Source organism: Hyperolius riggenbachi, chromosome 1 (assembly GCF_040937935.1).
Source record: "Hyperolius riggenbachi isolate aHypRig1 chromosome 1, aHypRig1.pri, whole genome shotgun sequence".
Lineage (NCBI taxonomy): Eukaryota > Metazoa > Chordata > Amphibia > Anura > Hyperoliidae > Hyperolius > Hyperolius riggenbachi.
The window spans coordinates 323,331,589-323,354,289 of NC_090646.1; the positions used below are offsets into that span (position 1 = coordinate 323,331,589).

A 22,701-nucleotide genomic window follows, 5' to 3' on the forward strand; every position below is an offset into this window, starting at 1 on the left:
TACAGACATAGAATAGAATTGTTCATATACAGACATAGAATAGACTACATGAGAATGAATATGATACAGGCTTAAGAAGCATACTCTCAAAACATGGGATGCAGGCATGTACTCCTCAGTTTATTGAAACCACCAACTCTAGGTACCCAGAATTGCTCTGACTCAGACTCTGAAACACCATCAGGATGTGATGCAATGCATCACATGACATCATGCACATGCTCAGTTGCATGCGGAGGCAGTGGCAGCCATTGCGACTGTGCATGTGCATGATGTCATGTGATGCATTGCATCACATCCTGATGATGTTTCAACACCCCATGAGTTAATTAACCCTCCTTGCAGTATATAAAGCACCTCTGTTCACTAGGACACTCACAGAGGCGCTAGGCTGAGTCATAGACACTTGTTGGTAAGTCTGTGTTTTGTTTCTTGTTAATATTTTGGCTAAATCTTGTGATTTAATTATTTTATCACCACCATTATTTCTTTAACCCATTCAGGTTCCGTGGTTTTCACGAGAGAAATGTTCACCTCCCATTCATTAGCCTATAACTTTATCACTACTTATCACAATGAACTGATCTATATCTTGTTTTTTCCGCCACCAATTAGGCTTTCTTTAGGGGGTACATTTTGCTAAGAGCCACTTTACTGTAAACGCATTTTAACAGGAAAAATAAGAAAAAAATGGAAAAATTCATTATTTCTCAGTTTTCAGCCATTATAGTTTTAAAATAATACATGCCTCCATAATTAAAACTCACGTATTGTATATGCCCATATGTCCCGGTTATTACACCGTTAAAATTATGTCCCTATCACAATGTATGGCGACAATATTTTATTTGGAAATAAAGGTGCATTTTTTCCATTTTGCATCTATCACTATTAACAAGTTTAAAATAAAAAAAATATAGAAATATTTCATCTTTACATTGATATTTAAAAAGTTTAGACCCTTAGGTAAATATTTACATGTTTTTTTTTTTGATTGTAATGGTTTTTTTTATTTATAGTAAACATTTTATTTGGGTAGTTTTGGGAGGGTGGGGGGTAAACAATAGATTTATAATGTAAATGTGTGTTGATTTTAATTTATTTTCATTTTCAGGTGTAGTTTTACTTTTTGGCCACAAGATGGCGGCCATGAGTTTGTTTACATGACGTCACTCTAAGCGTAACACACGCTTAGAGTGGCGCATCAGGAAGGGAACGGCCAGAAAAGGCGCAGCTTCCGAGTGAAGCTGTCGCTTTTTCAGCGGGGGAGAGGAATCAGTAATCGGGCTTCATAGCCCAATATATTGATTCCCTGACTACCGAATCCGCGGCCGGGAGTGCGCGTGCACGCGCGCGGGGGCGCGCGGTAGCGCACATGGTTTCTGGACGTAGTTTCTACGTCCAGAAACCAAAATAGGTTAAATTACACCATACTTGTTCCCTACCTCCTTTCTCCCTCTACTCTGTACCCACCCAAAATACCCAATTAGTGTTACCATGCTTATCATATTGCAAATTAAATAATTTTATCATCTGACTTTACTGTCTGACTATGTATATATGTATTTCTTTTATTTGTTTCATATATGTATATATATATATATATATATATATATATATATATATATATATATATATATATATATATATATATATATATATGTACATATATTATACCAATGCAACCTATTTCTGAGCCTTCTGTCTCTGGCCCACAGCTGTATGCTCCATCCCTTATTGCCTGATGAAGCGGGGCCACACCTACGAAACGCATTGCTTTGACCCTTTGAAGCATATTTGTAAATAAATTTGCTCCTAAACATTTTTTATGAATTTGTATTCAGAAATGTTTCTTGATTGTTCATTTTTCAAATTACCCTCAAAAATAAGTGCTTTCAGATCTTTCATGAGTATCCTGGTTCACATAAGTGTCGTTGGGCCACTGGTGTGTCCATTTTGCCTTCACAGATTTTAAAGTAGTTATGGTTCATTCTTTCGCACAGTTTTGCTCCTGTTTTTCCTACATAAATTCCTCTTGAGGTGCATTTCATGCAGAGTGTCATGTATACAACATTAGATGATTTACATGAGAATTGGACCGTTATTTAATGATATTTCTGTGAACTGTGTATTTGGCTTGTACATAAGATATATGGGCAGTTCTTACACCTTCTCTTATTGCAGTGAAATGTGCCTGGAGTTTCTGGTGTTGATATTGCACTTCTGATAATCAGTTGTCACAAATTGGGAGGTTGTCTGAAAGCAAGGAGTGGTAATTGAGGAAAAAAAATCTTTCAGGTATTTGTCTTTGTGAAGTACTGATTATAGGGCTTTCAATATTTTACTCAGTGTCTTTATTTTGGTTTGTATGCGAGCACTATTGCGACTCTGTTGTTTTCATTCTTTTGGTTCTAAAGCAAACCTGTGAGGTCTGTGATGCACACATTTAGATACTTCCCTTGGGAGAGGGAAGCCTCTGGGTCCGCTAGTAGCTTCCCCTGTCCTCCTCCACCAAGGCATTCCATGCTGAGACCCCAACAGAAAAAGCTGATCCTCATCGGGTCTGTGCTGCTGCGCAGGCCGCTTGTGCATGTGCAGTAGCACAGACTCTATTGGGCTTGGCTTTTTTTCACTGAAGCCCAGTCGGGTTCATACTACTCTCTGCATATGCGAGCTATCATCAAGCCCTTGTTGACGGTTTTCATGCAGGGACAGCGCTGGAATGGGCGGGTAGAGGAAGACTAGAGAAGCCTTTGGAGGATCCAAGGGCTTCCCTCTCTCAGGGTAAGTACCCAAATTAGGCATTTTTTTCCCTTACTGATTTCCTTTAAAGAGAAATCGAAACCAAGGATTGAACTTCATCCCAATCAGTAGTTGATACCCCCTTTCCCATGATAAATCTTTACCTTTTTTCAAACGGATCATCAGGGGGCTCTGTGTGGCTGATATTGTGGTGAAACCCCTCCTACAGTGTGATGTCATGACCAGGGTCCTGACATCACACTGTGGGAGCCTTGTTGCATTGTGGGAAATAACAGCTGTTTCCAACTGCTAAAAAAGCAAGCAGCAGCTTCTTCCATTAACATCACCTGCCAGCGGTAAAAATGTCACCATGTGATAAATGGAAATTAGTTACATAGTTATTTGGGTTGAAAAAAGACATACGTCCATCGAGTTCAACCAGAAAACAAAGTACAACACCAGCCTGCTCCCTCACATATCCCACATATCCCATATGTTGATCCAGAGGAAGGTGAAAAACCCTTACAAGGCATGGTCCAATTAGCCCCAAAAGGGAAAAAATCCATTCCCGACTCCAGATGGAAATCAGATAAAATCCCTGGATCAACAAACTAGGCATTACCTAGTAATTATAGCCATGGATGTCTTTCAATGCAATTAAAGCATCTAAGCCCCCTTTAAATGCAGATATAGAATTTGCCATAACTACTTCCTGTGGCAATGCATTCCACATTTTAATCACTCTTACTGTAAAGAACCCTTCCCTAAATAAATGGCTAAACGTTTTTCCTCCATGCGCAGATCATGTCTTCTAGTCCTTTGAGAAGGCCTAGGGACGAAAAGCTCATGCGCCAAGCTTCTATATTGCCCTCTGATGTATTTATACATGTTAATTAGATCCCCTCTAAGGTGAGGGCCAGGCCAACTATACTGGGGGCTTCTGTACTTGGCTACCTATACTGGGGGCACTTATACCTGGAGGCACCTATCCCTGGCTACCACAGGTTGTAAAATATGTTGATATTTTCTCCAGTTCTTTGGTTCAGACTCCCTATACCACTAACAATGTGCCGGCCTGGAGGCTGTTGCAAGCTTTTGTATTTTGGGATTCTAGTAAATTACTGCAATTCTAGGGGCATCAGGGAGTGGATATCTAAATTCAGGGTCCATGATGATGCCCTCTCCAAGCCCATATTGCAAAATACTACATAGTTTTTATAGATATTCATAAGTGGGTTGCCCCTTAATTTTTCATGATCACCCACAACTCATTCAAGTTCATATACATATCCTTGCTTGCTCATCATCACCGCCCCCACCCCCTTTATCCTCATCCTTTTTGCTAAATTATCCATTATCTGCATGTCTCTATCCCTTTGAGTTTCTACTATGTTTTCAATATCCTTCATTACCAAATTTTTAAACACGTCCACTGTATTTCCCCTGGTCTGATCTATGGGGTTAAATTTTGATGTGTTTTTCAAGGTATGGGGGTTTGGGGGGGGAGCAATGGGGGGATTGGAGGTTCCAGTTGAGGGATTTGCACCTGCTTGTTGTGCTAGCTGCTGCTTTTCAGCCTTCTTCGTCTTTTTCCACTCAATCTGCAATTTGTAGGCCTCGACCAGGTATACCAGAGTGACTGTATTTAGGTATTTTTAATCTAGATAACTGATCTAAGGACCTGGGGGTTTGGAAGCAATTTTACTATGTAGTGAAGCAAAGTTCTTCATAGTTACACAGGTTTGTTTTGTATCCCTCTGATATATTATTATTGTTATTATTTAGTATTGATAAAGTTGGGAAGCCAGTTAACTAATTTGTATGTTTGTGGGATGTGAGAGGAAGCTGGAGTGCCGAAGGGCACACAGAAATGCTTGTAGAAAAGGAAAGTTCCGCTACACCAATGGCTGGGTGAAAAGTTCTCCATTAGCTTGAAGCTATGATTAAGGGGCCATGAGCTCCGATACGCGTGAGCTTTTTTAACTTTTTGTACCCACTGATGTAACAATAAATGGAGAACTTTTCCACCCAGCCATTGGTGTAGCGGAACGTTCCTTTTCTACTGGTTGCTGAGCTTTATAAGTTCCTGGCTCCCTCTGGCTTACCTGTGTGTGGATGTTGCGGGTCCTCTCCTGTCTTGCTTTCTTGACAGAAGTGCTTGGGTTTATTAAAGCCTGATCTTGGTGGACCTTCTTTTTTTCAGCCTAATCATGCTATCTGTTCTGCAGGATTCGTATATGTCAGGGGTCTCAAACTCGCGACCCGCGGGCCATTTGCAGCCCTCGATACAATATTTTGTGGCCCCCGCAGGCAAAAGTAAAAAAGAGACACGGAAGCGAACTATTTTTGCCTATTTTACCTTATAGTTCGCTTCAGTGCTCCCAAGTAATCCGCCGCATCCCCGCCGCTAAACGAGGGCTGCAGAGCCCCCAAATCCCCCGGGCAAGCATCCACGAATGCACTGAGGGGCAGAGCTTCCAGATGTAGCTCTACCCCTCCTGACGTCAATCGCCGCACGGATCTCCGCCTCTCCCCGCCCCTCTCTGTGAAGGAAGAGTGGGAGGGGCGGGCAGAGGCGGCAATCCGCCGCGATTGACGTCAGGAGGGGCAGAGCTGAAGCTGAAAGCTCTGCCCCTTCCAGGAAATGCCGGCGGATTGCCCCTCGGGCGATTTGGGGGCTCTGCAGCCCTCGTTTCGCGGTGGGGACACGTGAAATCCCTTATGCGGCCCAGCCTCATCCTGACTTTGCCTCCTGCGGCCCCCAGGTAAATTGAGTTTGAGACCCCTGGTATATGTATATATGCAGTGGGATGCGAAAGTTTGGGCAACCTTGTTAATCGTCATGATTTTCCTGTATAAATCGTTGATTGTTATGATAAAAAATGTCAGTTAAGTAGGAGACACACACAGTGAGATTTGAGAAGTGAAATGCAGTTTATTGGATTTACAGAAAGTGCCCAATAATTGTTTAAACAAAATTAGGCTGGTGCATAAAAAATAAATGAAATCAATATTAAAGAGACACTGAAGCGAAAAAGAAATTATGATATTCTGATTTGTATGTATAGTACAGCTAAGAAATAAAACATTAAGATCAGATACATCAGTCTAAAGGTCCGTACACACGTCGGACTGGAGGCAACGACGGGTCCGTCGTTGCCTCCCGCTGGGTGGGCGTTCCAACGACAGTCCGGCGTGTGTACGCACTGTCGGCGGACTGATACGGCTGTTTCTGAGCGATCCGCTGGGCGTGTGTACGGACCTTAATTGTTTCCAGTACAGGAAGAGTTAAGAAACGCCAGTTGTTATCTCTATACAAAAAAGCCATTAATCTCTACGACTTTCAAAGTTGTGGAGAGGGCTGTTTTCTGACTTTTATTATCTCAACTGTTCTTTAACTATTTACCTTTTCTCTGCCAGAGGAGAGGTCATTAGTTCACAGACTGCTCTGAAGGAATCATTTTGAATGCTGAGTGTTGTGTAATCTGCACATATTAGAGAATGATGCAATGTTAGAAAAAAACACTATATACCTGAAAAAAAAATATGAGAATATTTTCTTTGCTGCTAATCTTCTAGTAATTATTCATAGTACACAACCAATTCATTATATCATATATTTTTTTTCGCTTCAGTGTCTCTTTAAGTAGATCCTCCTTTTGCAGAAATTACAGCTTCTAAACACTTCCTGTAGGTTCCAATGAGAGTCTGGATTCTGGTTGAAGTTATTTTGGACCATCCCTCTTTACAAAACATCTCTAGTTCATTCAGGTTTGATGGCTTCCAAGCATGGACAGCACTCTTTAACTCACACCACAGATTTTCAATTATATTCAGGTCTGGGGACTGAGATGGCCATTCTAGAATGTTGTACTTGTTCCTTTGCATGAATGTCTTAGTGGATTTTGAACAGTGTTTAGGGTCGTTGTCTTTTTGAAAGATCCAGCCTCGGCGCAGCTTCAGCTTTGTCACCAATTCCTGGACATTGGTCTCCAGAATCTGCTGATACTGAGTGGAATCCATGCGTCCCTCAACTTTGATAAGTTCTTAGTCCCTGCACTAGCCACACAGCCCCACAGCATGATGGAACCACCACCATATTTTACTGTAGGTAGCAGGTGTTTTTCTTGGAATACAGTGTTGTTTTCCCTCCATGCATAATGCCCCTCGCTATGCTCAAATAACTAAATTTTAGTTCCATCAGTCCATAGCACCTTATTCCAAAATGAAGCTGGCTTGTCCAAATGTGCTTTAGCATACCTCAAGCGACTCTGTTTGTTCTGTGGGCAGAGAAAAGGCTTTCTCTGCATCACTCTCGCATACGGCATCTCCTTGTGTAAAGTGCACCGAATGGTTGAACGATGCACAGTGACTCCATCTGCAGCCAGCAAGATAATGATGTAGCTCTTTGGTGCTGGTCTGTGGGTTGACTCTGACTGTTCTCACCATCCGTTGCTTCTGTTTATCTGAGATTTTTCTTGGTGTGCCACTTCGAGCCTTAACTTGGACTGAGCCTGTGGTCTTCCGTTTCCTCAATATGTTCTTCACTGTGGAAACAGGCAGCTGAAATCTCTGAGACAGCTTTCTGTATCCTTCCCCTAAACCATGATTGTGAACAATCTTTGCCTTCAGGTGATTTGAGAGTTGTTTTGAGACCCTCAAGTTGCCACTCTTCAGGGAAAATTAAAAGAGGAGGGAAACTTACAATTGACCCCCTTAAATACTCTTTCTCATAATTGGATTCACCTGTGTATGTAGATCAGGTGTCACTGAGCTTACCACGCCAATTTGAGTTTCAATAATTTGTTCTAAAGGTTTTGGAATCAATAAAATGACAGTGCCCAAATTATTGCACCTGCCTAATTTTGTTTAAACAATTATTGTACACTTTCTGTAAATCCAATAAACTTCATTTCACTTCTCAAATATCACTGTGTGTGTCTTCTATAATTTTTTTATCGTAATAACCGACTTATACAGGAAATTCATGACAATTAACAAGGTTTCCCACACTCTCGCATCCCACTGTGTGTGTGTGTATATATATATATATATATATATATATATATATATATATGTGTGTATATATATATTGTATATACAGTTTTACTTTTTTTCTTTTTTCTTTAACCTGTAGCTAAGGTTTTCTTTGTGTTTCTCTATTGTATAGATGCTGCTACCAGTTTAAGTTCAGGCTACGTTGGTTGCACTGAAGCAAGGAGTCACACATGAAGATCATGAGCAATCCTAGTATGATAGCATTGGTATGCATCATAAGCCGTCTTTTACTTCTCGCTGGCCTCAGGGCAGACAGTAAGTATTATTATTATTATTATTATTGATTTATAAAGCAACAACATATTCCATGCTGCTGTACAAAGTAACAATCAAACGTGAGGTACATAATAATACAGACAATGGTGTACACCAAAAATGGACAAATAAAAAATGCAGAATTTTGGTAGTTACAGTGACAAATATAACATGTTAAATAAAATGTATAACAAATTCTAAGACACAAAGTAAATGACAAATTCCAAGTAGAGGTGGGCCGAACGGTTCGCCGGCGAACGGTTCCAGGCGAACATCGGGTGGTTCGCCTTCGCCGGCGAAGGCGAACTTTCCCGGAAGTTCGATTCGCCCCATAATGCTCTATGAGGGTCAACTTTGACCCTCTGCATCACAGTCAGCAGGCGCATTGTAGCCAATCAGGCTACGCTAAGCCCTGGAGCTCCACCCCCCCTTGTAATGCTATGTTTTTGGCGTTGCTAAGGCCTCACACTCGACTCACACCAGCCTACAGGCCGGGTAAATACATAGCTTACAACTTCACACTGTATTAGGATATTTATTCAATTATTTACATTATTTACAGGTATAGCAGTGAATCATGGATAAGTAATAGAGTAAAGAATCAATACATTACCGGATATTGCATCATCACTCCGTATCGGGGGACCAGCGATCGTCAGGAGGCAGCGCATACACAACTCGTCAGTAGTGGAGAGTCCCATCAGAGCAAGGGAAATCTCTCTGTCTTATACTCATAGCTCCACCCATTTTCCCTATTGTATCCTGGGGATGCTCAGGCATGAGCTTCACTACGGTTGGATGACTTATAGTCAATATTTTCATGAACAGGACTAGTTCTAGTTAAGTCGTGCAATCCCTGAAACAGTTAATTCAGGGTTACGCGCTTATTGCATCACAATGTTATATAACCATATCACGTGCCACGCATGCTCAGTACTTGCTGTGATAGGATATAGTCGGCCATCAGCCTATCCACAACTTGGAAATATGATTCATCCCTCGTGGTCACTGCGTGATCGCAGCGCAAACAGCATGTTTTTTTAACTTGCAATAACCTTTTGTCCTGCCTATGGTTTGTCTATGGAGAATGGTCTCATCACTACTAAAAGATACAATATATCCTCTCTACCTACAGACTAGCTTGCTAATGTGTTTCTCACCTAACAACCAGTCATTCACACAGACTCTTCAGACTTGTATCACATTCGGTCCTTAGTGATGACCATTAACATATGAAACCATGACAACTTTTTTCCTCTTACAACAGATTCCATATGCCACATAACAGTTCCATATGGATAGGATAACTATAACAATCATTACAATCAAAAGAGGATGAACCATCCACTTCATCATTGTTTCTGCTGATGGCGAATAACCCATAAATGCAGAGCCCACTTTAACAATTTTGTTTGCAATCACGGTAGTATTGAGCTGGTGTACGATTATACTTCTATTCAACTGTTTTATTGTCTGTTGTACCTCATGAGATTGTTCTATGATCTTTTGCAACTTGGTAAGGTTTAAATCCCAGTTTGGGACATCCAAACCTTGGCCTTGCCAGGAAACCTTTGTAGTTAACGCTATGACATAAAGGTTTCATTTTCCTATTGGAATACGGTGATATTGTGTATACATCCTGCAAAAGGCACCCTCATTTTAGGGACCACCTGACGATCTGTCACTACACATACCACTTGAGGTGTTATTTCCACCATCCAGCGGTGTGTTATAGGCATTATGGTCCACTCACATTTGTTTACAGTGTTCTGTAACAAACAAGGTTCATATACAGTAGACTGTAACTTACATATTTTACTGTTTAAAGTATTATCACAAAAAGTCAAATCATGTGTTCTGTTGCTGTCATCAATAACCTGTCCATAAAACGTAGGTACCCAGAAGTGCTGATCACCTTCTGGCCCAATTAATAATGGCAAAATAACATACTTACACATTATACTACTTTTAGTAACATTGTAAAGTGTTAATTGTCTCATGCAAAATGTATCATTGCACATCACTTTAGTTGCTTTGATATCTATCCAGTGATCAGTTCTTATCATGGAACTGAACACGGTCCTCCAAACCTCCTCATTTCCAGTCAACAACATAGTTTGAAATAACCCTTTCTGTTGTTGCTGTTGTAAGGTTTGCATGGAACAGATAGTCCAGTTTACAATTCTAGTTATATCAACATCTGTTTCATACATAACAGAGGCACTTGCGTTGATTAAGTCAAGCAAATCATCATCTATTTTAGCTTGTAATTTTAAATGGCGCCCATATAGTTGGCATCCATTTAGCTTGTAAAGTTAAGACATCATTTATTTTACTTCCAGCGTTATGCAATCTATTTGCTAATGTTTCAATATCAAAACTATTAAGAGTTCCAGTCAATGTCCCATATCCTCCTAACAAAGTGTCATACCACTCTCTCCGTATTTGGTGTGGTTTAGAACAGTTTATGGCAGCTGGAAACGTGCATGAATCACAGTCTTTTAGGCATGTTGCCCGACCTTTGCACAAGTGGAAGGTAGTCTCTTTATATGCCCAGGGTCCACTTTAGCATCCATCATATCCACAAATATCAAAGTAGGCCCTACCGAGACATGTTCCATTGAAAGTAACATTGAGAACGTCACATGCTTGCCTAGCATTACAGGTAAAGTTTCTCTGTAGAGAACTCTTGGTTTTATTTCCCCACACGAAAGTCACCGTGGATCCCCTGTATCGGTTACTCGAATACCTGAAGTCCATGCATTAACGCCACAGCTTTCCAACCACACGATACCAAGGATTCCAAGGACAATGCCATAGACATGGAGATCAATCTGCAAAAAACCCAAACAAGTGTGACTTATTCTTGCAAATAACATTTTTTCTGTGGGATATATTCCCACTTTTCCTGTTCTGGCCTCATTACCAGCAGAGTTCGGTCCTTGCCTACTGCAATCACATCTGCTGGAGGAGGCGGTCCTTGGGGATTCTGGCCCACATTTTAGCTCCAACATTTACTGTATTAGTAGAACCAAAATATTCATCACCCTTTACTGATGGGCTTCCCTCTCTACAAATAAAGGAATTAGGGTCCCTTTACACTTAATCAGCTGCTGTTAACTGTAATCAAAATAACAACTGATGTACAGTCCAGCGTCTGTGTCCCCCTATGGCCTCTTTCACACTATACACTGAAAAAAAAATTGAAGTCTTTTCACAATGCATTGCCATTGGGGAAAAAACAACAAAAAACAAGAAAAAACAAAAACAAACAACAACAAAATTGTATGCGTACTAATGCATACCAGCGCATTAAGTGTAAAAGGGCCCTCAGGAGAACCTGGGCTATACAACTCTTTGGCCTGTGTATACACCGTGTCCTCCCCTAAAAACTTTAATCCATCCTCTCTCCTTTTCCAATAATTAACTCACTATTTCCCAGGTTAATCATGATCACTTTAATTTATTTTTGATAGTCGGAGTCAATTACTCCTCCTATCCCTATAGCTTCTTTCTGAGCAAAACTGGATTGGGTAGCTATTTGCCCATAATGTTAGTCAGGTATTTTACATCCTATACCTGTGGGAATGGTTGTAACCTGTGAGGGGTTAATGATAACAACTTCTAAAGCATGCAAATCCAACCCAGCTGATACAGGTTTTCCCCTATATGGAGCTACCGCATCCTTATGCATTTTCCAATAAGGAATCGTTTCTACTTTAACCACCCCACCAGCTAGTTTCTGGTATAAACAAAAATCTGTTATCTTCACAGTTTGTTTGTATTATTTTAAACTAGAATATGCATACATTCTAGCATCTTTAACAGAGGTATTCTTGAACATATATAATACACTCTATATCAGTAAGGTCTCAAAGCAAACTTCATACAATTCATTAGAAACAACTCAATTCACACTTCATCATCAACACATTCTGCCACTTCATGTCATTCAGCTAGTCAGTACAACATTCAACCCTAGAGAAACCAGGCATTTCTCTGCAAGACAAGCAAATCTCATTTAGTAACTAATGACCTTAGCCCGTTTAAAAAAACAAGCTAGGCCTTTCGCTGCGCATGCATGTGCCCGCTGTGCACATGCACCCGCCACGCGCGTGCCCTCATACACCGTTGCGCACACGCCGGCCGCCTCTGGCCCTATCCTCCCTCAACTTTTCCCCAGTGTTTCTGCGCCCCTCTCTGCACATGTGCAGTGCTAAAAAAAAGAAAAAAAAAAAACTCTGAATAGACGCAGAGACACAGGCATATTATATAAAAAGGTTTTTCAGTCTAATTACGCAATATTTTCATGCTACATTGCCATAATAGACTTTACAATTCTATTTCTTTCACACAGTCTCATCTAATCTAGCTTTCAGCTCAACAGGTAAACCATTTCACTCCTGCACAATTATAGCTAGAAACCAGGGGAAAAGTTGCTGGCACAGATGTCACCGTGACATCATAATCACATTTAACCCTGTAACCAAAAAGTGAGCATTTGCAGGGATTTGGAAGTTCTAGCAAAACCCAGCACAACACACAGTGCTGCACCAAACACACAACACACAACACACACACACACACACACACACACACACACACACACACACACACACACGAAAGTTGCTTTACTATTTCTCACCTCTTTAACCATTTATCTTATCAAACAAGACGCATACCCCATGAAGTAAGAGTTAAAGGTCAATATTTTTTACAGCATGTACTCCTAAATGAAAAAATAATGCTTGCCAAGCACCCCCAGCTGAGGAGAGCAGCATCTCAAACACTCACTGGCTCGCACACATTCCTTAGGAGCACTCACCGCCCGTGCACAAATGCATTTCTGTTTTTTTTTTTTTTTTAAAACAAACAAAAAACAAACAAAAATCATTCCTCTATGCATTCAATTAAACAAAACCAGACATATGAATACACGATTAATCAGGACTCGCTATAACAGATTCATCATATAAAACATTCACTAGAAACAACAAAGTTAACCCACCTGTCTTGTCCAGATTATATTACCATTTCAACTCTGCCAGTGCAGTCGGATACTGTCACTTTAAGAAATTTGCTTTACATGTTTAAACACAGCACTCCAAGTTTATACTCCGAAATCTACACAACAAAGATAGACTGTATTAAAAACCGTAGTAGTAAGAGCTGAGATTCACTGTCAGGTTACTCTCTGTCCCTTTTTCCCATCCCTATTTTATCATCAAAAATATGGGGTTTTCCTTAAGAGGGACAAAAACAGCAGTAACAACCTAAAGAAAGTTCCCAGCTATTCCTAATCTTTTCAAATGGAACAAAATACATTTGTGCTAAACACTTCCAAAAAACAAAACAAAAACAACAAAACAAAAAACAATTACTGCACTAAACCTGATATACTTATATCAAACCCAGTTCAATGCACATTGTCCTATTTCTTGTGCAATGATCAGTGGCAGAGTTTGGCTTCCTTTTATTTACAGAAGCTCCCTGCTCCACTGATAACAATCCAAAATGTGTCATCACAGGAGCCTCTTCCCCAGCTACTTCCTCCAGTACATTTATTTTACCAGCTGCAGATTCTGTTACATGTTGGTATTTATCTGCAGCTGCCTGTGATGACACTTGTGCAACTATCACTCTGTCATCCTACTCTAGTTCCTTTTTCTAACAGGAATACCCTTTTTCCAACAGGAATACCCTCAAGTAAAGTAACAACATTGAGGGATTCTGATTCTTTCAACTTACACAATCTTTGTTGAAGCTTTCTATAAGCTGTCAACAACATTCCACTCGCCCGAGAGCGACATCATGCCCCGCCTTAACAGGGCCCCCCTCTAGAGTCTTATCTACATCTAGAGAGAGCAACAACATCACCCGCTTCAACGGGGAACCCCCCCCTAGAGTCTTATCTACATCTAGAGAGAGCAACAACATCACCCGCTTTAACGGGGAACCACTATATTCCAGCATCAGGCAGCGTCCCTCAACCTCAAGTTGAGCATGTTCTGCCTTTTCTTGATCCTGGAACGCCTTCTGCAATCGCTTGTGCACACCACGATATGCAGAGGTCAACACCCAGCTACTTCTAGCTGGGGTAACTGCATCACCTACCTTGGCAGGGAGTTTCTCAAGTACTTGAACTAAATCAACCGGTTCTGATTCTTTCAACTGCTTATCCCACGATTCTGCCAACCCATGGCTAGCTAATTCCACTGCTATAATATTATACGGAGACTCGGTCCAGCCGGGGATCTCCGCAGGTTCTTTTAGGGATTTGGCCTTTTTCTTAAACATATTGCCTTACTTTTGGCACACTGCCAACTGGGCGTGGCTTTGACCAGAGGTGCTCCTCAACGTCTAGACACCAATGGTCAAACTTCCCACAGATAAATTTTGCTTAGTTCAAAAGATATCTTGACTTGAAACTAAGTGGGAGGAGCTATCGACTCCAAACTTTGCCCACACCTGTAATCTGTCTTAAGATATATATATATATATATATATATATATATATATATATATATATATATATATATATATATCAAGTATCAAGTCAATATACCATACAGGGGCAATTTTACAAAGATTTAGATTAATTGCCCCACTAACTGGCAAAATGCCAAATTTTGCAAAATTACACCCAGAGACCCACAGCATCATAGGCAATATATTTCAGAGGTCAAAGGTCATCCTCGTCGCCATTTATGTAATGCTATGTTTTGGGCGTTGCTAAGGCCTCACACTCGACTCACACCAGCCTACAGGCCGGGTAAATACATAGCTTACAACTTCACACTGTATTAGGATATTTATTCAATTATTTACATTATTTACAGGTATAGCAGTGAATCATGGATAAGTAATAGAGTAAAGAATCAATACATTACCGGATATTGCATCATCACTCCGTATCGGGGGACCAGCGATCGTCAGGAGGCAGCGCATACACAACATCACACAACTCGTCAGTAGTGGAGAGTCCCATCAGAGCAAGGGAAATCTCTCTGTCTTATACTCATAGCTCCACCCATTTTCCCTATTGTATCCTGGGGATGCTCAGGCATGAGCTTCACTACGGTTGGATGACTTATAGTCAATATTTTCATGAACAGGACTAGTTCTAGTTAAGTCGTGCAATCCCTGAAACAGTTAATTCAGGGTTACGCGCTTATTGCATCACAATGTTATATAACCATATCACGTGCCACGCATGCTCAGTACTTGCTGTGATAGGATATAGTCGGCCATCAGCCTATCCACAACTTGGAAATATGATTCATCCCTCGTGGTCACTGCGTGATCGCAGCGCAAACAGCATGTTTTTTTAACTTGCAATAACCTTTTGTCCTGCCTATGGTTTGTCTATGGAGAATGGTCTCATCACTACTAAAAGATACAATATATCCTCTCTACCTACAGACTAGCTTGCTAATGTGTTTCTCACCTAACAGCCAGTCATTCACACAGACTCTTCAGACTTGTATCACACCCCTTATATAAGGCAGGCTCCGGCGGCCATTCGCCTCACTCGTGTGCCTGCTAGAGACAGAATAGGGACAGCTGCTACAGACTTGTTCTCCTAGGTACAGATTAGTCAGGCTCTTGCCTTCTTAGCTTGCTTAGCTGAATCTTATTGCTATAATAGCGCCCCAGAAAAGCTCTTTTCAGAGCTCATCCTGCTGTGATCAATTTTTTTTTTCTGTGTTTGAAACTGACACTTGTGTGTTTAGACAGCATTGCTAATTCATACTGTGTGTCCCACTGCCAGCAGCAGCAGCACGTTCAGTGACTACTACCTGTGTGTGTGATACACTTGTGTTGTTTAGACAGCATTGCTAATTCATACTGTGTGTCCCACTGGCACTGCCAGCAGCAGCAGCACATTCAGTGACTACTACCTGTGTGTGTGATACACTTGTGTTGCTTAGACAGCATTGCTAATTCATAATGTGTGTGTACCACTGCCAGCAGCCCACCAGCATTCAGCAGCACATTCAGTGACACCTGTGTGTGTGACAGGGAGCTGCACATTGTACTACCTACCCAGTACTGCATTTACCTACTACTAGTACCTGTTGTGTTTAGTTAACCCACCTCATCACTGCATACACCTACGTTTGTGTTGAGTGAACCCACCTCGCTGCACATAACTACCTTTTGTGTTGAGTGAACTTGCGTCACTGCATATAACTACCTTTTAAGTTGAGTGAACTCACCTCACTGCATATAGACCTTTTCTGTAGAGTGAACTCACCTCACTGCATATATAACTACCTTTGGGTTGAGTGAACTCAGCTGACTGCATATAGCTACCTTTTGTGTTCAGTGATATCACCTCACTGCATATATAACTACCTTTGGGTTGAGTGAACTCACCTCACTGCATATAGCTACCTTTTGTGTTCAGTGAACTCACCTCACTGCATATATAACTACCTTTGGGTTGAGTGAACTCACCTCACTGCATATAGCTACCTTTTGTGTTCAGTTAACTCACCTCACTGCATATATAACTACCTTTGGGTTGAGTGAACTCACCTCACTGCACATAGCTACCTTTTGTGTTCAGTGAACTCGCCTCACTGCAAATATAACTACTTTTGGGTTGAGTGAACTCAGCTGACTGCATATAGCTACCTTTTGTGTTCAGTGAACTCACCTCACTGCATATAGCTACCTTTTGTGTTCAGTGAACTCACCTCACTGCATATAGCTACCTTCTGTGTTCAGTGAACTCACCTCACTGCATATATAACTACCTTTGGGTTGAGTGAACTCACCTCACTGCACATAGCTACCTTTTGTGTTCAGTGAACTCACCTCACTGCAAATATAACTACTTTTGGGTTGAGTGAACTCAGCTGACTGCATATAGCTACCTTTTGTGTTCAGTGAACTCACCTCACTGCATATAGCTACCTTTTGTGTTCAGTGAACTCACCTCACTGCATATAGCTACCTTTTGTGTTCAGTGAACTCACCTCACTGCATATAGCTACCTTTTGTGTTCAGTGAACTCACCTCACTGCATATAGCTACCTTCTGTGTTCAGTGAACTCACCTCACTGCATATATAACTACCTTTGGGTTGAGTGAACTCACCTCACTGCACATAGCTACCTTCTGTGTTCATTGAACTCACCTCACTGCATATATAACTACCTTTGGGTTGAGTGAACTCACCTCACTGCACATAGCTACCTTCTCACCTCACTGCATATATAATTACCTTTGGGTTGAGTGAACTCACCTCACTGCACATAGCTACCTTCTGTGTTCAGTGAACTCACCTCACTGCTGAAAAGCCACCATCACCTACACTCTCGTCATGGTGCGCACGAGTCCAGCACGGCCGTCACTACACAAACGGCTGTTTGCAGTCACTGCATACCTTTCACTGCATCTGTGACTGCACATTATACCTGGCAGTCCGTGCATAACTTGCACTTGAATGGATACAGTTTCAAACAATTTAAAAATACAACCATCTACATTTTCAAACAATTTAAAAAAATGCCAACAAAAATTGCCCTCCGTAAAACATTCTTGGCAAATGCTTTCGACTTGGTTTGTCTTCCGCTGGCTCAAGGGTCCATCTGACCACAGATGCCTGGTCTGCAAAGCACGGTCAGGGCAGCTACAGCATGGGTCTCAGCAGGCTCCCACTTCGGGCCAGAATTCAACCTTAATTCCCCGCGGTGACAATGGCAGACTTGCCCTCCATAACGGATTCCCGTTAAAGGATTTAAAGTTGATTCATTACAATTAGGGCCTCAAAGTCCTGTATTGCATGCCTGCCTGCTGCCCTCCTTGGATGTGCAGTGGTAGCCGTTGCTCAGGCTCCACACTGGATTCCATCCCTCATTCCCCGGCCATTACCCGGGGTCACAAATGGCAGACTTGCCCGCCTCCATATGATTCTCGTGAAAGGAATGTGGTGTCATCTTTGCCCGCCATAACTGGTTCTCGTTAAAGGATTTAAAGTAGATTCATTTCAAATACACAGCAGGGCCTCGAAAGTCTTCCTCCTGTATTGTTATTTTTGGTCACTACCTCGGGGCGGGCGTGCATGCCTGCCTGCTGCCCTCCTTGGATGTGTAGCGTTGCTCAGGCTCCACACCGGATTCCATCCCTCATTCCCCTGCCTTTACCCGGGGTCACAATGTCAGACTTGCCCGCCTCCATAGGATTCTCATTGTAGCGGTACTGAACAAGTACACAGCAAGTAGAAAATGTAATTTAAAAACAAAACGTAAGCTTTTTAACAGTGCCATGGGAAGTTGAGAAGGAAGTCATACATTACCTGACATCACTGAGTGACTGAGGAAGAGCAATCTCGCCATGTTGCGCAGTAGTCCAGCACGGCCGTCACAACACACAACAAACAGCTATTTGCGGTGCGTTACACAGTGAGTTTGGTGTGTCAGTGTGAAGCAGTACTCTAATTACACTCCCTGATTGATGTATACACATGCAAGATGTTTTAAAGCACGTTAGGCCTGCAGTTTAGCATTCAATGTGATTTCTGCCCTTAAAACGCTGCTTTGCGTCACATCCAGATTTTTCCCCGGGACTTTTGGCATGTATTCCACTCCGCCATGCCCCCCTCCAGGTGTTAGACACCTTGAAACATCTTTTCCATCACTTTTGTGGCCAGCATAATCTTTTCTATTTTTCAAAGTTCGCCTCCCCATTGAAGTCTATTGCGGTTCGCGACCTTTCCTGCGAACCGAACCTTCTGCGGAAGTTCGCGAACCCGGTTCGCGAACCTAAAATCAGAGGTTTGGCCCATCTCTAATTCCAAGACATAAAAAGTTGGAGAGTGACGGATGTGTTGTGGAAGGGCATTCCAGAGGAGGGGCAAAGCACGTGTGAAGTCTTGTATACGTAGATTCTAGAAGGGAACAAAAGCTGATCATGTGCAGATCTGAGATTTTGGTTAAGTTACTATCTGGAAACAAGTGACACAATGTATAGGAGGAGAGCATTTGAATAGCATTGTAGGTTTAGGTTAAGAGTTTGAAATGGATGCTCTTGCTAATTGGCAACCAATGAAGAGCTTGACAGAAAGAGGCGCAGAGGATGAGTGAGAAGCGAGATAAGTGAGATGAGCAGCCGAGTTCAGTACAGATTGGAGTGGTGCTTGTCTGTTAGTTTGTAGTCCACAGAGCAATATATTACAATAGTCCAAATGAGATATTATAAGAGCAGGTACTAACACTGTAGTTGTGTTCTGAGTGAGAATAGGTCATATGTGAGACATGTTTTTGAGATGGAGATGACAGGAGCTTACCTAAGGGGGCTTCTAGAGTAGCCTCCTACTTAAATCAAAACATGAAGAAAAATATATCAAATGTCCTCTAAACAAATGGAAGAAAAGTGAATATTTGACTGTTCAAAAAAATAGCAATGTTTGCATTCTTCTTTACAAACACAAACATTCACTATATAAGCCAAACAATGTTTTAAGATTTTGCTTTCCTTTAAATCACTGAACTAATATTTAGTCTTATAGCCACTGTTTTTGAGAACTGCTGTACATCTGTGTTGCATGGAGTCAACCAACTTCTGGCACCTGTGAACAGGTATTCCAGCCAATGATGATTGGACTACTTTACACAGTTCTCCTCTATTTCTTGTTTTTGCCATTAGAACCTGCATTTTTTTATGTCACTCCACAAGTTTCCTATTGGATTAGGTTCCAGAGATGGGGCTGGCCACTCCATAACATCAATCTTGTTGGTCTGGAACTAAGATGTTGCACCTTCACTGGTGTGTTTGGGGTTGTTGTTGTGTTGGAATACCCATTTCAAGGGCATTTCTTCTTAAAGGGATCCAAGCAGCTCTTGGCTTCAAATAGCTGCAAGGGCTGCCATTGTTCAGAAGCTCACTCCCCTGCTATTTTACAACTGCTATTATCCAGGCTAGGTGTGAAATTCTTCAACTGTAACTGATGTTTTCTGTTTGAAGTACAATGGGGGTTTGTTTGTAGTCAATTAAGTCTAAAGAGGTGATTTCTTATCTGTCTTCCACCATCTCCTGCTCAGGGACCGCAGGTCCTTTGCGGACGGACAAAGTGGCTAATTTAACCCATAGATGTAAAAAAATGAGGTAAAATTAAAGTTTTTTTTTAATAATATACCACATTTTTAGAATGCATTTTTAATTTGCTATAGAGCTGCCCTGGGTGTTAAAAATGATGCTTGGTTCACTTTAAGCAGAAGGCAGCATGACCTCTTCAAGTCTTCTGATGTAGGGAACGCATGCATGGTGCTACAGCGATGTGGAGTTTACAAAACAACTCACAGACCTGTGTAATAGGGTGGGTACCGTGGAATGCAAGACAGAGGACATTATTTCCACTCTGGAAGCTGACAAAATGCAGATGGATGAACAGAATGCACGGAATGAACTGCTTGAAACAAAACTTGAAGACCTCGAGAACCGCAACAGAAGAGCAAATTTACGCATTACTGAGGCGGGAATACCAATTGACCAAATACCTACTGCATCAGCTACCCCATGACCGCAGCGACCAACCAGGCCGGCACGCAGTGGGAATACGAGGCATCCCTCACCTATGTTCTAACTAATGGAAAACATGCTTTTTACCATCTTCATAAGAAGCCTTGTTGTTTTTACATCTACCTCACTATCTCTACGCCAATGTGCTATGCAGCAATACTCTGCCACAATGTTACCAGAGATAAAGTAAGGGAGGTTGGGCATTCAAGATGGTTGCAACGAATGCAACTTTTTAATTGTATGGTCGTGCATAGTGGTTGATAAAAGGACAGTTATATAAACAAAAAGGCAGAAAATGTTAGTTGAACGTACCTCTGCAATCAGGGCTGATCATGCACCTGATTGCAGAGGTATGTTCAACTAACATTTTCTGCCTTTTTGTTTATATAACTGTCCTTTTATCAACCACTACGCACGACCATACAATTAAAAAGTTGCATTCGTTGCAACCATCTTGAATTCCCAACCTTCCTTACTTTATCTCTGGTTACAACTTTAAACTAACTAGGAATTAGTTAGTTAGATACTACGATGAATATACTATCCTATTACAGAAGGAGTATACAGTATCTTCACCATTGTTTCAAATTAAATCCTTAACACAGTGATCTGCATACGCTATATACCTATTTTCCACTGTCATACAGAGGTGATATACCTTCTCATCTAACTCTTTTACTTGAGGGTCCATTGTTCTCACTTTGGCCTCCTCACGCCTGTCATTATGGACACTTACATATCTCCATAATGGATTGCCCAATCACTGGATGTTGGTTCTTGATGAGCTATGCCTCCTAGCTGGAATATAAATTTCTATACACCCTCAGTTCTTCATTACTGTTTCTGATATCTTATTGATTCCAGTAACTCAATGTTAGTTGAAATATGTGTCATTGATGAATAACTGGTAGGAATCCAGCTCTATGTGGTTGCACCTGCTGGTGGCACTAGGTTTCTGGACTGTGCTAATATCTATCTTCACCATTGTGCAGCATGTCATGGACATTTTCTTGCCTGCAGTTTCCCGGTTTACCTGCTGGTGGCTCTCTGCATCTGGACAGCAGTATTTCCATAATTCACCAGCAGGTGGCCCTCATGCAATCTATCCTGGACAATTGTTCATCATGACATCAGCTTTTTCGGATTTGCATTTAAGGACTCCACCCCCCTCAGAACCTTGCCAGAACCTCAGTTCAGCTTGGCTGTCCTGATTGCGTTGTTCTGTGCTCCCAGCTCTGAGAAGCTCTGTTCTGTTCTGATCTGATCTCCTGGTTTATGTTCCTTGCTTTTACTCTGACTCTGATTTGCCTTGCCCTTGTCTGCTGTTCCTCCTGGTCTGTAAATATATATCTGTATACTGTATTATTGTATAGTTAGATAGTTATTTAGGATTGCTGTGTCTTACGTGGGTTGCACTGTGGGAATTTGCCATTGCTCATTTGTATATAGTTGCACTGATTAACAATAAAACCATTTCTTATTTCACGCTTATTGGTTTCCTTCTCAGTCTTTGCTGCAAATTGTGGTCTATCAGTCTGCTGCTAAGTGCAGCCGTAACAATAACCCTTCTTTTTACATACTTTATGAAAACCCATCCGCATTCAGTGCTTCATACGTGCAACTCAAGAGATCTAAACGACATGTTTTGAAACCAACATGGCCAAAAACTTGACGATATAATTTGTGCTTCTCCTACTACTTTACTATACTAATGCACTTAATACCAATATGAGTCAACTTTATATCAGCTAATTCATATGCCACTCTCTCTGTGTTATACATTGATATATTTAAATGATTTACCATTTACAACTCAGGGAACCCCTCCTACTAGGCCTTAATGGAGACTGACCTATGATTCCACTCATATTTCTTAAAGAGAATCTGTATTGTTAAAATCGCACAAAAGTAAACATACCAGTGCGTTAGGGGACATCTCCTATTACCCTCTGTCACAATTTCGCCGCTCCTCGCCGCATTAAAAGTGGTTAAAAACAGTTTTAAAAAGTTTGTTTATAAACAAACAAAATGGCCACCAAAACAGGAAGTAGATTGATGTACAGTATGTCCACACATAGAAAATACATCCATACACAAGCAGGCTGTATACAGCCATCC

At 41.4% G+C, this 22,701-nt stretch overlaps 1 protein-coding gene across 1 annotated transcript in view; it reads left to right on the forward strand.

Annotated features, from left to right (window-relative positions):
* Nucleotides 1-22,701, forward strand: part of LOC137509805 (receptor-type tyrosine-protein phosphatase S-like) — a 782,862-nt gene that overhangs the window by 52,835 nt on the left and 707,326 nt on the right. The window contains exon 2 of the mRNA XM_068233857.1: nt 7,913-8,055. Coding sequence (XP_068089958.1) covers nt 7,971-8,055 — 85 coding nt within the window. The 5' untranslated portion in view covers nt 7,913-7,970. The remainder of the gene's footprint in view (nt 1-7,912; nt 8,056-22,701) is intronic.